At 38.2% G+C, this 18703-nt stretch overlaps 2 protein-coding genes across 2 annotated transcripts; both read right to left on the bottom strand.

Moving 5' to 3' along the window:
- Nucleotides 1-15864: 15864 nt before the first annotated feature.
- On the bottom strand, nt 15865-16575 carry LOC145039231 (uncharacterized). The gene has a single exon (XM_078987313.1). It carries the CDS (start codon nt 16573-16575, stop codon nt 15865-15867), a length of 711 nt encoding a protein of 236 aa, XP_078843439.1.
- Nucleotides 16576-16676: 101 nt separating this feature from the next.
- LOC145039229 (uncharacterized) lies at nt 16677-18320 on the bottom strand. The gene has a single exon (XM_078987312.1). It carries the CDS (start codon nt 18318-18320, stop codon nt 16677-16679), a length of 1644 nt encoding a protein of 547 aa, XP_078843438.1.
- Nucleotides 18321-18703: the final 383 nt, after the last annotated feature.

Raw genomic sequence — 18703 nt, 5'->3', positions numbered from 1 at the left:
ATTGCGGGTACTAGATGGTTGGTGGATGTCGCCAATGCGCTCCGCACCAGTAGGTGTCCTGAGGGGGACAAGGTTAGGCTTGCATCCTGTCTTCTAAAGGACAGGGCAGGTGACTGGTGGGAGGAGGTTGGGAGAGCTATTGGTGATGATATAGTGTTGGATGCGATGAGCTGGAGTGATTTCATGACCAGGTTCAGGGCCGAGTTTGCACCTATAATCGAGGTGCAACAGCTAGCAAGGGAGATCCAAGATCTTGAGTAGACTACTGAGACTGTGGCGGAGATCACCGCCAAGTTCAGGGAGAGGGCCTTCCAGTTGACAGTAGAGGAGGCACGTGCAGCTCCTGATGTGGTTACGGGTATCTATCTTCTCCATTATCTCATATTTATTTCTGATTATTTCCTATGTTTATGTGCTTTGTTATAGGATCGTTCTTAGTGAATGGTATATCAGCTATGGTATTGTTTAACTTGGGAGCTTCCCTGTCGTTTGTACCACTCGGACTTAGCAAGCAATTTAGTAGAGCTCTGGGGGAGCTGGATTCCCCACTTGATGTAGAGATAGAAGATGATAGGACTGTCAGAGTTGCGAGGGTTCACAAGGGATGTACACTGTGGTTATTTGATGAGCAGTTCTCAGTAGATTTGGTTCCTATTCCCCTGTGAGGGAATAAGGTCCTAATGGGTATGGAATGGTTGAGCCCCAACGGGGCAGTGATTGATTGTGAGCAACAACTAGTGAGGGTTCACACTCCTAGTGGGGGAGAGAAAGTGATTCAGGGCGAGAGGCCAGAACGCGGACTGATTCTCTGTTCAGTGGTGAGAGCGAGGCGCTGCCTTTAGCAGGGTTGCGTAGGATTTGTCGCCTAATTGATGGATACCCGGGATAAGGGTAAGAAGGCATTGGATGATGTACTGGTAGTGAGAGAATATCCAGATGTATTTCTAGAAATTTTACTTGGGATACCTCCGGGGAGACAGGTTGATTACCGGATTAGCCTGGTCTCTGGTGCGGCTCTGATAGCCAAGGCGCCATATCGATTGGCTCCTCTCGAGATGCAGGAGTTGTCTATGCAGCTGTAGGAGCTGCTAGACAAGGGTTTTATCAGGACGAGCAGTTCACCATGGGGATCCCTGATCCTGTTTGTGAAGAAGAAGGACGGGTCGCACCATATGTGCATGGATTACCAGGAGTTGAATAAGGTAACAGTTAAGAACCATTACCCGCTCCCGAGGATAGGTGATTTGTTTGACCAGCTTCAAGGAGCATCTTGGTTCTCCAAGATTGATCTATGTTCCAGATATCACCAGATGCGGGTCAGATATGATGAGGTGCAGAAGACTGCTTTTAGGACCCGCTATGGTCATTATGAGTTTGTGGTGATGTCGTTTGGGCTCACCAATGCTCCAGCCGCGTTCAAGGAACTCATGAACCACGTTTGTAGGCTGATGTTGGATCGGTCTGTAATAGGATTTATTGATGACATCTTGGTCTACTCCAAGACTCAGGAGCAACATGAGGAGAACCTAAGGGAGGTACTCGAGACATTGAGGAGGGAGAGGCTTTATGTGATGTTCTCCAAGTGTTACTTCTGGTTGCGCGAGGTGCAGTTCCTTGAGCACCTTGTCAATCAAAAGGGGATTTTAGTTGATCCGGCCAAGATAGAGGCCGTGATGCAGTGGGAGACTCCGAGCTCTCCAACTGAGATTCGAAGCCTCCTGGGTCTAGCTGGGTATTATAGAAGATTTGTCCAAGACTTCTCCAAGATAGCAGTACCGTTGACCCGACTGATTAAGAAGTTGGTGGTTTTTTGTTGGGGTCCTGCACAGTAGGCAACCTTTGAGACACTCAGGCAACGATTGTGTGAGGCAGCGATTCTCACCCTGTCAGAGGGAGTAGATGACTTTATAGTCTACTGTGACACTTCGATCACAGGTATGGGGGCAGTGTTGTTGCAACAAGGTAATGTTATAGCTTATGCCTCAAGACAGTTAAAGCCTCACGAGGCTAACTATCCGATGCATGACTTGGAGCTCGGAGTTGTGGTGTTCGCCCTCAAGATTTGGGGGAATTACCTCTACAGGGTTCGATGTACCATTTACACAAACCACAAGAGTTTGAGGTACCTCATGGACCAGCCGAGTTCTGAACATGAGGCAGCATTGGCGGTTAGACATGGTGAAGGACTACGATTGTGAGATCCTTTACCACCCAAGCAAGGCCAACGTGGTGGCCGAAGCCCTGATCCGAAAGGCGACAATAGCCCCGATCCGAGATATCTGTCTGAGGATAACAGTGATTACTCCACTGCTGAAGTAGATACGAGAGGCGCAGGTGGAGGGTCGGAAGGGGGAGCGCCGGAAGTGCGAGAGGATTATAGGCCAGGTGGCCTCCTTCGATTACAACAGCAGGGGTTGTTGATCCTTCATGGGAGAGTCTAGGTGCCATATTGGGTCAGAGCACGACATGTATTGATGGATGAAGCTCACAAGATGTATAGAGATCTTCGCCCAGACTGTTGGTGGCCCTACATGAAGCTGGACGTAACCTAGTATGTAGAGAGATGTCTGGCTTGCAGGATGGTCAAGGCATAGCACTAGAGGCCTCATGACAAGATGAAACCATTGTACATCCCCCGTATGGAAGTGGGTGGATATTACCATGAATTTCATTACTAGGCTTCCTAAGACCCCACGTGGGGTCGAATCAGTATGGGTCATCTTTGATCGATTGACCAAGAGCGCTCACTTCATACTGATCCAAAAGAGCATCTCAGATGAGAAGTTGGACGAGATTTATGTGCGAGGGTTAGTCGCACGTCATGGAGTGCATGTCTCGGTGGTCTCAGACAGAGATGTTTGTTTCACTTCCAGGTATTGGAAGCGGTTTCACGACGAGATGGGTACTCGTCTCCACTTCAGCACCGCTTTCCACCCCAGATGGACGAGCAGAGCCAGAGGACGATTCAGACTCTTAAGGACATGCTTCGGGGATGTGTTCTAGATTTTAGTGGCAGTTAGGATACGTGCCTCCTGTTAGCGGAATTTCGTATAACAACAGCTACCACTCCAGTATAGATCAGCCTCCCTTTGAGATGCTTTGCATGAGGAAGTGTAGGACCCCAGTCTGCTGGGGCGAGGTCGGTCAGAGGGTCATGGGGAGTACGGAGGTAGTAATCAAGACCATAGAGCGGATACAGCAGGTCCCGAGTAGGCTCCAGACTGCGCAGAGCAGACAAAAAAGCTATGCCGAAAAGCGACGTTCGGATTTGGAGTTTCAGGTGGGCGACATGGTCCTCCTAAAAGTGTCACCTTGGAAGGGTGTTATCAGGTTTCGGAAGTGTGGTAAGCTGGTACCCAGGTTCACTGGTTCGTTTAGGGTTTTGGCCCGGGTGGGTTGGGTTGCTTACCGGTTAGATCTTCCAGTAGAGCTCAACCAGATCCACAGCACGTTCAACGTTTCTCAGCTCTGGAAGTGCTTGGTGGATGATTTGGGGGTGGTACCCTTAAAGGATATTCAGGTTGACGAGAACCTGAATTACATAGAGAGACTATTGGTGATTTTAGATCGCAAGATGAAGGAGTTGAGGAACAAAAGGGTCGAGCTAGTGAAGGTGCAATGGCAGCACCGCAAGGGTTCAGAGTGGACGTGGAGCTCAAGGAGGAAATGAGGGAGCACTACCCAAAGATGTTTTCAGACACAACAGACATCGAGGGTGAAGTCTAATTCAAGTGGGGGAGAACTGTAATGCCCAGTCCCTGGTATGAAAGTATTTAATTAATTAAGTATTTATTTTAAGCTACTCGACGAGTTGGTAGCCCTAACTCGGCGAGTAGATGTCAGAGAGGATGCAAGGTTTAAAGGGTCTACTCGACGAGTACAAGCATGGACTCGACGAGTAGGTCTTCCAAGAGGAAACCCTATTTTTAGGGTTTTACACCTTATTTAAACCACTTAAACCCCCCCCCCCCCTTTGGGCCTCCCTTATTTTCCTCCATGTCCTCTAGAAACCCTAATTCGATTGAGAGCTTCCCCCTTGAGTTTTTGAGTGTGTTTTTGTGTTTTGAAAATAGTTGGAAGAACTTGGAGCTTTCAAGTTTGTGGAAAAAGAACAAGATCCAGAAGTTTAACTATCTTGGACATCTTTCTGAGGTAAAAAGCTTTTAGCTTGGTAACCCATAACTAAGATCTCTTTTTTGGTGATTTATGGTCTTTAAGACCTTTTGAGAAGGATAAGTTGGTTCCCATGGATTGCATGAAAAGCAATCCCTTTTTCCTGTGGTATTTAGCCTCTATAGTCATAAAAAGAGTCTTGAAGCCGTTTTCATTCAAGCCATGGCCATGTTCATGAAAGTAGATTGCTATAACTTGAGTTTGGGCCCATTTGAGGTGTGCAAAGCCATCAAGTCTCCATCTTTATAGATATAGACCTTGGAGATGACCTAGATCTGTATTTTGGAGCTGTAGAAGTGTGAAACCGGTCAACTAGGTTAGATCTGCAAGGGACTCGACGAGTTCATAAGAGAACTCGACGAGTTCGATGAAGAATCCCCGATGATGTTCATGGGACTCGGTGAGTTGATTAAGGAACTCGGCGAGTAGTAGGATTTTTTCCCTCTTCTGATTATACCAGGACTTAGCGAGTCTAAGGATGACTCGACGAGTCAGTTCGTCAAATCGTGATAACATGTAGCTTGGGAACTCGGCGAGTCGAGTAGCGATTCTAGGGTTCTGATTTGTAGGACTCGGTAAATCACAAGGCAGACTCAGTGAGTTTGGACTACTTGGAAGGTTGACTTTGACCAGGATGTTGACTTTGACCAGGAGGTAAAATGGTCATTTTACGCTAAGAATAGTTATCGGCTTCTGACTATGTGTCATTATGGAATTTATAGTCGGAAAGTTACCGGAGTAGTAGACAGGGATTCCTCACTCGGGTTTTCAGCAGTCAATCATACGAGGTGAGTTTCCTTTCAGTAGGAACGAGTCTAAGGCACCAAGGCGGTGTAGGCGGGGCCCGTATCTCATAGCTGAGTTTGATCATGATATATGCTTGAATGATAGATTTTGTTATATGTGTTGTCTGTATGATACTTATATCTTTTTCTAGTAGTTGAGTGTGGGCGGGGCCCGTATCTCAGAGATAGTGGAGTGTGGGCGGGGCCCGTATCTCCTAGTTACCGGAGAGTGGGTGGGGCCCGTATCTCCATGAGTGTGGGCAGGGTTGGTATCTCCTAGTTGCATGTTATATGTGTTTGGTATGTGGTAATTTGGCAAGCTCACTAAGCTTCGTGCTTACGGTTTTCAGTTTTGGTTTCAAGTACTTCCACTAGCAAAGGAAGGGGATCGGGATGATCGCATGGCACACACCACAATCTTAGCCTGGGAGTTCACTCTGATGCTTTATTATGAGATTCTTATTGTGACAGATACTATGATGTTTTATGATACATGATTCATGATTTTACATATGACTTTGGATGTTTTATGATTTTAATAATGATTTGAGAGAGAAATTTTTGGTCCGTATTTTTCGGATGTTACACCTCAGCTCATATCTGGAATGCTATTGAGTCCTCAGTATGAGTTTGGCATGCCCTACCCTACCCTTAACTTATATATGGATTGCTCCAATACCCTCAAGCCCTCAGTACGAGCCTGGCATACCTAGTGGCTCCTTAGCTCGTACCCAAAATGCTATTGAGCCCTTAATGTGAGTCTGGTATGCCCTACCCGGCCCTCAGCTCATATCTGGAATGCTCCAATACCCTTAAGCCCTCAATACGAGTCTAGCCAGCCTATCGGGTCCTCAACTTGTATCTGGAATGCTATTGAGCACTTAGTATGAGTGTGACATGCCTTACTCGACCCTCAGCTCATATCTGGAATGCTCCACGGTTTGTTGGCTACAACACAAAGTAGTACAACCTCAACTCAACCCACACAATATGTCGACATATAAATAATCAAGATCAAGTAGGCACATAATACAAGCAAACAAAACTACTGCCTACTAACCCTCTCACCCCATACAACCCTGATACCATCTAACCTCCATTGAATGCATAACCATAAGTGACCAGAGGTGAGATAGCCACCCGAACAGACGGTTCTACTCTAGAGCCACAATCAAACAAGGAACAGGTAGGAGAGCCTAGACCAAGAGTTCTTAGGCTATCCTACATACCCACAAACAATCCATAAGGCACTCCATAGATGATAACTAGCAAGCACATATACACGCACTCCTATAGATTATTACAGCAAGGCAACATAATCAATATAACCAGCTAATAACCAAACAGAAAGATCTAACATATCACTACAACATAGCAGCATACTTGATACCAAAAAGCAGATCTAACATATCACTAAGGCATCCCTCTATTACAAAATAACCAAAATTAATGGGCCGACATTGGTTCCTTCAACCCACGGGTACAGTGAGATGACACTTACCTCGATATGCGTGTAGATAACCACTGCAGCAATGAAGGACTCTACTAGCTTCAACTCACTTCAAAACACCTATAGGACAATACTTGAGTCAATACCCGATCATAGGTTATAGTCACTTGCAATAGTGACCACCTCACATGAAATGACGATTAGGGTTTCACATAAAATGGAGATTAGGGTTAAGTAAGAAAACTTAACCCAGTAAGGATTTAATCACTTAAGGGTATGACTGATTAAGGTTTGACTTAGTCGTTCTTGGGTGAAATAATAATCAACTCAACAGCCCAAATACATGCCTGATTAATTACCCAAAAAGAGAGCTCCTCGATTCTAGGGTTTTTACATAAAATGATGACTAGGGTTAATGTTCCTCACTTAACCCATTAAGGACTTAATACATTAATCCCAATATTTCATCAAGTTAATTGTGGAGAATTATTAAGTATTATATTAGGTTTAATTAATTGTTTTACCATGAGTCCCGACCAATTCCGAAATTAGGGTTTTCTTGATATTAGGGTTTTCTAAACCTTAATTAGGGTTTCCAACACCTAAAGTTAAATGGTTATCTAATTAAATAAATATACAATTAATAAATTGGGCACCATCCACTGCCACCTTGGGCATCGGTGGTCAGCGGCGGTCCATGGCGGCAGGGGGCGGCAGCCACCCGCACATGGCAACGGTTTAAGTAATAATTCCAACGATCTAATACACATATAATTTCTTACAACACATACACACACTAGCACCAAAAGAACAAGGAAAAAGCCCGATACAACCACCAAAAATGGTTACTGGTGGTGGTTTTTCTTCAGTTTCCGGCCAAGGGTTGCTCGTACAACATCATGCCAAGGTCCAATATTTGTGTAACGCTTGTGTTTCTGGGCTTGCCATTTATAGCAATGTAATAGTCTAGTTTAACCTATGTAACCCGTTTTGGAATAATAGAAGTGTATTATTTGAGTAGTATCTGTTTTGTGCTTAATTGCTTAATTATGTGGTTTGATTAATTAAGAATAAAAATAAGCGTCAAAATTTAAGTGTAAAATGAACTGGATATCTTTAGATAATGTTGTAGTAGTTGAAACAAGGTTTCCGAAGATATAAAGAATGCCGAAATCCGAGTTATAACGAAGAAGTTATGACCTGTCGAAGTTTCGCGACAGAACCGGCAACGCTGAATGACGTAAAAAGTGAAATTTACGTTAGAGCGATAGTTAGCCTTAGTGATCTAAACGAGAATCGAAGATCTCGTTGTTAGTATCAAATCAATAAAAAGTTAGGCGAGAATGGACGTCAAACGAAGAAGTTATGAAATTATAACGAAATTTTCTATCCCGGCCTATTAAAAATAAATAATGAAAATAAAGTTAAAATTAGCCAACGGAGTCTAAACGGAAGTTGTAGAGCGTAGTCTCACCTTCGCTTGGATATAAAGAACGTCTAAAACGGAGTTCGTATGAGGAAGATATGAATTTTCGAAGTTTCTTAAATAATTAATAATTAAATTTAATTATTAAACCTCGGTATTATCCGGAGGCGAGTCACCGGACTCATCCGGACTACGCCCTGCGTACGGCGAACGATGTCAACACTCGCACTCGAGGACTTTCAGATGACGCAAGTGCTTACGAACTTGGAGTAGTACGCCCCGCGTACTGCGAGGCATCTACCTCCTATAAATAGGATGCGAGGGCAGCCTGCTCTTTTGCCATTTTTCTCCCTTCTCTCTCCCGTTTTGCATCGTTTTGCGTGCCAGAAATACCCCGAAGCCCCGGTAATATTCCCAAGTCCCGAAGCAAGTCCCGAGATCCCAAAGATCCCGAGAAGTGCGGTTTCCGAGCCGAAGCTCTGCCCGTGAGAAGTTCGATTTTTGTAGAGATCTTCCAGACCTGCTGAGGATTACTACTTTTGCAAGTCGTAGTGTTGTCCGATCATCTTCTGATCAAGTGAGTGTATACTACCTTTCATAAACACGATAATAATACAAGTATGATTTGAGTGTATTAAGTATATTGTTGTTTATATGTGTGAATGTGTTGTTACTTTCTTCTAACGCATAATTATGAAGTATTTTATACGAAATACGTGTTATGTGTATATTTTGTTGTTATGTGTGTGAATGTATATTCACTTTCTTTTATCTTACAGATCTGATTATTTCTATATGAAATTGTTGTTATGTGTGTGTGCCTCATATGTTATATGGAAAATGCATTGATTGAGCATGCTATACAGGTTTTGAAACTGTCTATAAAAATGTATGTGTTATCTACTAATATGTTGGGTAGAACATGGGTAGATAGTTGGTGTGTAATAAACAGATGAGAGGCCTCGATGTTGTTTTGATCCAGTCATCTAGCGGAATTTAGATGACAACCACGGACTTTTCTAGACAGTCTAGTGGAACGCTAGCAGACTCATAACCTGTAGGTGTTAATGAACTTGGGTGTTCATTCGCTGTATTCCATCTCCCTCATGGTTGCCTTATTTGACTTATATTGCTGAGGAACCCCCGAAGCATGTGTTGTCACCCCGATGAAATATTCTTAGACTAGGTCCCTTGTGTTAGTTATTTTAGGGACATAAAGTGAGGAATAACGGAAATGGGTAATTGGGTTATTGTTGGTTGATAATAATTAATTTAATTAGTTATTGTGGGTTGAAAACTCTATATGCTCACCAGGCTCCCAAGCCTGACCCACTCAGTTTTATTTGTATTACAGGAAGTGGCGCAAGGGCGTAAGATGGATGAACCATCAAGTTGTTTTGTTTACAAGTCTGTATATGTATATATTTGTTGAATGACTTCTAATGTTATCGTTTATGCTTATTGGTCTGTATCGGAACATGACACCCCGAGTTTTGATTATATAATGAAAATACATTTCTTTTATGAAATGCTTTGGTAAACATTGTTTTATCATGTTTTGTTTTTGGGAACAAATTCCGCAACTCTTTCAAATCAAAAGGATTTACTCTGAAATTATTTTAAAAGCATAAATGAAAATCGGTCTTTTCTGGCCGAGATTTTGGGGATGTCACAATTTGCACTATAACCCCTGCTCTACAATATTCTTTACGTTTCAAGTTTGCATGTTACAATTTCGTTCCTCTAAACCAAATAATATAACTTCTAACACTCCAAGGTGTATACCCTGCTAATTAATATGACTTAGGGCTAAAATAAAATAAAATATAAAATATATATTAGGGTTTTGGGGCTTATTATTTATTTATTTATTATTATTTATTTATTCACTTATTTTATTTTATTTATTTATTTTTAACGAAATGTTACACACCTATAGCGGACATATTTGTTTTTTAAAACACTATGTTAAACACAAGTCTTGGCTTCCATGGGTCGCCCTCGTTCAATATATCAACTTTTTCTTTCGAATTTTTCGCCTCAATTTTCCATTTCCTTGTTATTTTCCATACATTTTCCTAATATAGTTCCAAACATAGATTTTAATTATTTTTTTTAATTTTAATTTTATTTTTAAATTTCAACATTTTTACCAATAGTTTTTGTTGTTACTATTACTAATGTCCACCTTACGACCTGTTTGATATGCATTTGGCTAGTTCCGGTCAGCATTTTTGGCTAACTTGGTCTGGTTAGCCTGTTTGATAAAGGGATAATAATGTGTGACCCGGTCCAGTGTTATGATTTTATCATGAGAATTTGCTTGATTCGGTTATTGTTAAAAAGGAAGTTGACTGAAACATTTACCCACGTTTCCCTTCTCATTCAATTTTCGTCGTTCCTTCTCCTTGCCCACCTCCATGTCAGCGACATCATCTACATTGCCCTTCCCTTCTCCTTCTAACTTTGTTGTCCCCTTCTAGCTCCGCCTCCTTGAGCTTCAGCCTCCTTCCAATTCATACAAATTTGTAACATCCTAATACACTGAGTAAAAATTTCATTTTTAATTAATGAAACATTCATTCATTTGTTCCAAAATATAATAAAAGTAATAGTATTCTATAACATCAAAGTAAAACTCACAAGTAGTCAATGCGGAATAAACTTTATAGGATGTTGTGCAGTCAAGTCGGGACCTTCCTTTTGGAATTGGAAGTACCTGAAAAGATTCCAAACCACAAACCGTAAGCACAAAGCTTAGTGAGTTCCCTCAAATACCAAATACCATACATAAATTTTCATGGGCTACCACATTGGTCTTACATATAAGTTTCATAGGCTACCCCCATGGTTTTTTCTCGAAAATGCCATAGGATGCCGCTAAGGTCTTAACATCCGAGGGTCATGGGCTGCTGTCATGGTCTTTCATGCAAATTTCATGGGCTACCCCCATAGTCTTTCATACAAATACCATGTGCTACTCCTATGGTATTTCATTCAAATATCATGGGCTGCCCCACGGGTCTTCCATGCAAGTATCACAAAGAAAACTAGCATCCTTCATAGTATAGTGAGAAGACTCACCTGACTCCCGAGATCAGCTAAACTATAGCTCAATTCTCCGCAATAGATGATAAAACCCTCCTATCAAAACGTACAATGTATAACCTTAGTAAACAAACAAGATCCTATAATCTTGACCTAAAGTTAACCAAGGTCAACAAGTCAATAGTCCAAGGTCAACCCTCAAAGTCACCAGCCTAAAGCTCACCTCAGCGAATCGCCACATTGTGGCCTTCCATTGGCCACGTCGTGGCAGCGTAAAGACAAAACATTTAAGAGGCTTCCTAGTTGCCACGTCTTGGCGGCCAAAGTGCCACAATGTGGTAACTAGGTCTAAACAACTTAATTGATTAAGTAGATTTCTTTGTCCATAAGATCTCCAAAGCCTAGATCCGATACACCATATGGTCTTAATGGATAAGGTTTCTAACTTTATCCCTTAAGTCATCCTAGAAGTCAAAAAATTTTAATTCTAAGTCCTTAATGACAACCTAAGACATGAGTTAACTTATTAAAATCTAAATCATCCGAGTCACCCAACCAAATTTTCCAAAAGACTTTCATACCCAAAAATACACCATAAAAATATGTGCTTTATAAACATGCATGTCTAATGCATGTCTCCTCTAAAATAACTCAAACCCAAGGAACAAAAGGGCTCAAACTTAAACATGAGGCCAAATACACCAAGGAAGACTACATCTGGAACTTATAACTTCAATTGGACCTCATGGAGCCATAAATTTTCCAACTTTATAGAATGTATTCCTTAAAACTCTCACAATAAGAAGAACAGGGAGAAGAACCCTAGATCTAGAAACACAAACTAGAAAGTTTGAGACTTGAATACTCACAAGGGTCCATAATATGCTCAAGATGGTTTTGATGATATTGCTTGCAAGATTAATTCACCAAAACACCTTCTTCTTTTTCTTCTTCTTCTTTTAGGCACCAAGAATACCAAAATGAACCAAAATTAAAAGAGGCTAGGGTTTTAAGGAAGAGGGTTGTAAGCTGAAAAGGATACCCTAATCCTCTGAAAATGTTGCTTAAATATGGGAGGAAACCCTAAATTCACGAGCTTAGGCCAGAACAACTACCACATTATGGCCGACCTATTATCACATCGTGGCACTCATTAAAACAAGTGTTCCATTTATTCCATACCATGTTGTGGGGATCCTAGCACTTTGTCATGGCATAGAGTTTTTCCCAAAACACCATCTTTGGCCCCTGATAAATATTAAACTAAACTAATCTGAAACACGGGTGTTAAAAGATTGGTAGAATTTCTTCTTTTTCTTATCTTATTTTTTTATTTCATCTATTGTCATCAGAATTAAATAGTGGGTGCGACATTGGCTCCTCCTGCCTACAACCTTTCTCTAGTGCCGACCACCTCCTCCACCATTCTTCTGTCAATCTTCTGAAATTGCCACATTAACAGTTCTTGTGATCATACATCGAGATTTAATAATCCCCTTGGAGATGGAATGTCGAGAATCAGTACTCCCCTGGTTTGGTACTTTGGTATGTACTCTTGTTGTAATTTTGAAGAATTATGTTATTTGTTGTTTGATTGTTAGGATATTGTTATGTATATGATGTCCATATATCCATTGATTCATGGTTGTAAGTTTGAAAAGTTATATAGGAAATGGAAAACATTACAACAAATTTGTGGTTAGAAGAATATTTCTCTTAGGTTCATGAAAGTTAATTTATGTGAAGCTAGTTGGTTTTATGGGTCCAACTTTCTCGTTCAAGGTTTTGGGTGACATTTTAATATTAGAGGCGTCTGCAATGTTTGAAATCATTATATTTTTAAGTTGTTTGCACCTGTCTGATACAGAAGTTAGTAACAATAGTTTTTGGGTGTCACTTTAATATTAGGGGATTAACTGATGTTGATGTGAGGAACATCAAGGATTTGAGTGCTTTGAGAGTATGAAAAGTGATTATGGATTGCTTTCGAGATTGAAACATTGTAGATGTGTAGTTGAGGCGGATAATGTTATTTGGTGCTTGTAAGCTTTAAGAAAAGATGGTGCTGAGAGGTGGTTATAATTGTTGGTAGATGAAGTTTCTACCATTATTTTTGGGGTGGGTGAACTTCTTAGATTTGTCTTTCTTTCTATATTTTTTGTATTACAACTACATGAACAAACTCTATAGGTTGTTATTATGATGTGAATTAAACTATTATATTGTTTAATCAAAATTTACAAGAGTTTACTATATTTTTAATTGGCATGGTTTTGTAATAGATTTATTTTAATAATAAATAACCAAAATGTCAATGATAGTATTTGATAGTTAGGATTGTATTTATGAAAAAAGATAAATTTATGTAACTTATGTTGCAAATAAAACAAATGGGTAAATTTGTTATTTGTATCATTACAATTAAACAACATGGTTTCAGTTAAATGTACATCCAATCAAACTTTAGACACATTTAAATGTACATCCAATCAAACTTTAGATACAGTCAAGCATCTGAGTCAAGCATCTGATTCAGTCAGATCTAACTCAATCAACAACTAGCAAACAACCTTAAAAAATATATATATTTAATCAAATCAATATTAATCAGGTCTATGTTGTATACTTATAAAAAAGCAAAACAGTAAATTAAAAAATTAAACGGACATAACTTTAAAATGTACTTACAAAACCTAAAATATACGTATCAAATATTTTGTTAAACAACATTAACCCATAGAAAAAAGAGTAACGTCGGTTTTATTTTTATTATTATTGTCTCTATCTTGGAGTAGTTGAAGCATTATATATAAAGCGCATTTATGCAAGTGGCATGTCTCTATATCTTAATTATTTCTCCCCGTGAATGGCTAGAACATTTGGACGCGTGGCCCCTTTTATTAAATTTATAACTTAGATAATTCACTTTAATCAAACATTTAAGACCAATCTCGTATACCATTTTAAAGTGTATATATATATATATATATATATATATATATATATATATATATATATATATATATATATATATATATATATATATATATATATATATATATATATATATATATGACGTGTGTGTATATATAATAGTCATATGCACATTATTTGATATATAGGGATCCTGTTTTCTCTTATCTTCCTCCAATCTCTTTGTCTCCCATTTTGTTTAAAGCTTTTGGAGACTCACCATTGCCCAAGTTCTCATCTTCCTCAAGGTATCTTATATTCATTTCCCAACTTACACTGCGTATATGGGTTTTCAAATAATAAAACCTAATTTATATTTGATTTGAAATACTTTGTTGGAGATGCGTCACACTATTGTGTTCAATATCTTGTGAGGCATCTTGACAATCATTTGGAACATGGATTTGTTATGATAAAAATATAATAGGATGGTTGCGTAGGACTAACTATTACAACAATTAGTATAACTTATGTATTTTTTTTTTAATATTTTTCTAATCATATTTTAGCTTGGTTTTGTATTTTAACGTTCAATTGATGGCGGCAAACGAGGAGTTAAAGGTGGAGGTGGAACAAGTTCAAGTGACATCACCGTCGTCAGGTGGGCTAGCAAGACAAGGTAGTATGACGAAAAACAACTGCTTATGTTCTCCGACCACCCATGCAGGTTCTTTCCGTTGCAGGCTCCACCGTACACCTAGCGGCATTCAACGCACGAAAAGTATCAATTATGATGCTAAGGCTGTTGGCCATAACGAAAACGGTGATTTGAAAACCGTAATTGCACCATAATTCTTTATTTATTAATTTTTCAAAATTACAAAAAATTTAATGGAAAGAACCATGAAATATTCAAGTTATATCTGATCATGTGTAAAATTATTGATTTCCGTGAGTTTTCCGTTAAGCGAATTGATCGTTTGTCGGACCCAAGTTTAGTAAGCGGTTTATGTGATAAAATAATACCAAAATTTGTTTGACAAAATTATATTCGCTATGTACTAATTCTTATTCAATATATGTTATTGAACATGGAAAAGGTATTCTACTTTCTGTCATTTTGCGATTGATCATCGTTTGCACAAGAATTTCATTTTGTTACATCTTAGCGTCATGTTTGACTATTTAGTTATGCTGAAATACATTTTCATGAATTATAATAAAGCAACAAATTAAATACTTAATAATTTGTATAACTTCAAACATTGTTCTCTTTACTTATGATCATCATGTGCCAGAAATTCTCATCCGGGAACATTCTGATATAAAGGATGCTTGCCTATAATTAAGCCTCTAATTTGTATAGTTTGTTAGCAGATAATTAAGCCACAAATTAAGTACTTTTGTTGTATTCTTTCCTAATTTTGTTGTACTCTTTCCCAATGGTTTAAAAACCGGTTTTTTAGTTGACCGGCATGGTGATCGGTTTCTGGTTTAACCGGTTCGACCACTGAGTAAACCGGTTTCTATAACTTTTTTTTATTTTTTCATGTTTTCCTATACATACAGCCTTATGTGCTTTATGATGCTATTATTTGATCGGATCCATGATCTATTGTTAACCGGATCTAAAAATTTTATGAGAGGTCTAGGTTTTAATTTTTGACCAATTGCAATTATCTTATAATTAATATTCCAGTCCCTTAAGTTTATTTAATCTCTTTTAATCACAAATTTAATTCTTATTAATTCTTGACTAATATTAATTAAACAATATGATTTCTCCTTTAATATATTATTTTCATAATATATTAATAAATCATATTTAATCCTTTCTCTCCATAATTCATCCTATCAAGTTGCTTTGGTGAAGGCAACCCAAAAGGACCATGCACCATCGGGTCAAGCAGGGGGGGAACACAAGCACTACAAGTAGGGGGGCCGGAATCAAAACTTCATAATTAAAATATATAATTAAAATATATATATGCAAGTTTTATTTTGTGCAAAACTACGACATATTAAAATTGTAAACATGAAAACTAATATAAATATTGTTACATCGTTTTTCAAAGTGGAACGCGACGATCTTTTGCATTTTTAAAGTCTTGTACAATTGTGTCTAAACTAATCTTTTCAGTAAGTTCTCGTTCGAAGTGCAAAACCAATGAGTCATTCAAAAACTCGTCTTCCATTTTATTCTGTAACCTTGTTTTAATGAGGTTCATTGCCGAAAATGACCTCTCCGTTGTAGCAGTAGAAACTGGAAGAGTAAGTATGAGACTCGCTACTCGATAAATAAGATGAAAGTTCGCCACTCTTTTTGTCTTTATCAACCATTGACACAATTCTGATATAGATGTCAATAGTTTATAATCTACATGTTGAACGACATCAATCTCATAATGTTGAAGTTGTATCTTCAAAACTACTTTCTCTTGTTCATTGAAATCTTCGGGATAAAACTTCTCTACTAACTTAATCACATCACCACTTCGAAAAGCCTCAACGACACTTTTAGGATCTAAAGTTGTTGAAAGTTGAAGCAACTCCGTTGATCTATCATTGAATCGATGATTTAGTTCCATTAATTGACAATTAATTGCTTCATAAAATATATCCACCCGGTAATGATGCTCAAGTGTATGATCACTATGCTCGTTACGTGCTCGATCCCCTCTACTAAAGTATGGAGAAGACATATCAGGGATATCAATGTTGCGTTCCTGACAAAACGACATAACAAGAGACAGCAAACCATCCCATCTTTCATCTTTCATTTTTTACAATAACAATTTGGTGGATGCAACTAGCCTCAATGCATTACAAATATCTTGAGATTGTCTTTGTAAAGCTTGACAAAGTAAATCGGTAATCTCCATTATTTCTTTCTCGAGATGAAGAACAAAAATGAACTCAAATGTAGAAATGTAGTAATAGCCTCATATGTTGAATCTGCGTCGCCTTTGATTGGACTGGTGCCATCTTTAATAATTTTAAGTAAAACCTCACAAGTTGGACTAAACATTTTAATTAAGCTCGAAACTGATTTGAGGTGAGAACTCCATCTAGTATCGCCAGCTCGTTGTAATGTACCAATTTGATTAAGACCTCTACCTGTCTCTAACTCATCAATAGAAATCTTATATGCAATTTCCTCAGCTTGTGCATCTCTAAGTTGGTCGCTACGCTTGGAGGAAGCACCAACAACATTGATAATAAAAGATAATCGAGTAAAAAACTTCTGTAATGCAACAACTCCTTGGGAAGCAGCCATTAATGCTAATTGTAATCGATGTGCAAAACAATGAACATAATATGCATATGGACAATCATTTGAAATCAATGCTTGCAAACCCTTGAAATGACCTCGCATATTACTTGCACCATCATAGCCTTGACCATGAATTGACTTAAGATCAAGATTGTTATGTGACAATACAGAATAAATTGCATTCTTAAGAGTTTGTGATGTAGTGTCAGGTACATGAACAAGCCCAAAGAAACGCTCCATAATGAAGCCATCTTTATTTAAGAATCTCAAAACAATTGACATTTGTTCTTTATTAGACTGATCATGTGCTTCATCAACAACTAAACAAAATTTTCCTCCATTAATCTCCTCACAAATCATCCTCATCACCTTAGTTGAGATAAGGTTTAAAATCTCTTTTTGAATTGATGGTAATGTATATAATGCATGTTTAGGAGCAGTACGGAACAATTCTTCCATCTCTATATTAAAACTGCCAAGTGCCTTCAATATTTCACGAAAATTTCCTTTGTTTATGGAATTTGATCCTTCATCGTGGCCTCTATATGCAATTCCTTGAAATGCACGTAAATGGACTGTATAAATAGTAGCCTTCAATCTCAATCTATTATTTTTACGCTCCTCTTCTGTAAATGCCTCAAACACATTTCGTATATTTTGCGCCCCATTTAACAAATCATCACATGATTTTTGTGCAACATTGTGAAAAGATGTACACTCAGTCCCTATGTGATTCAAAAAGGAGCAATTTTTTCCACCAACTTTCTTCCAGTTATGAAATCCATCTATAGTAAATGCTCGTTGGCCGTAGTGTCCCATTCCAGAAGGCTTGTTGAATAGAAAACATGGAAAACAAAACGCAGCATCTACGCTCTTAGAATATTCAAGCCAAGGATATAACTTAAACCAAGAAGCTTGAAAACTACATTTATGGGTTTCTGGTCCAGATTTTGGATATACAGAAAGTGTTTGTTGAAAGGGACCATGACTAATATATGCTCGTATAATAGTATCTCGTTGATTAATTGGATAATCATAAATTTGCTTACGCAAACCAGGATCTCGTTCTAGTGTACTAAGATCAATTTCATTATTTTCAAGATGAGGTTTTTTGAAACGGTTTTCAGTAATAGGAACATCAGGCGTGGGGGTATCTTCATCCAAAACAATCTTTGGTGGGTTTTCGGAATATTCAGTAGAACATGACTGTTTTCTTTTGAAAAATCCATCAATAGTAGATTGTTTTTTCATGTTCATATAAACAACACAATCAAATTTACAAACAATTAACAAATAGCAATAAACAAATAAAACATTTTTTTTAAATAATATAAAACACATATAATTTTAATTAGTTAAATATCATAACAAGTGATAAATATACATACAAAAATATATGATAATATATTATATCTACATGTCATCGATTCCACAAAATTTATATTTTAATAAATTAATTATAAAATATTATGTATATACATATTATCGTTCCTATGCAAATAAATCAAATCAACCCATTTAAAGTGAATAACATACTAATAAATTCTAAGTGCAAAATATATATTTCTTTAATTCAACAAATATTATATGTCATTATGTCATAGACTTATAGAGCTTGTGTGTATGAATAGTAT

The sequence above is a fragment of the Lactuca saligna genome, chromosome 4, assembly GCF_052625555.1.
Source record: "Lactuca saligna cultivar CGN05327 chromosome 4, ASM5262555v1, whole genome shotgun sequence".
NCBI lineage: Eukaryota > Viridiplantae > Streptophyta > Magnoliopsida > Asterales > Asteraceae > Lactuca > Lactuca saligna.
This window is presented reverse-complemented; position numbering and strand designations above follow the sequence as displayed.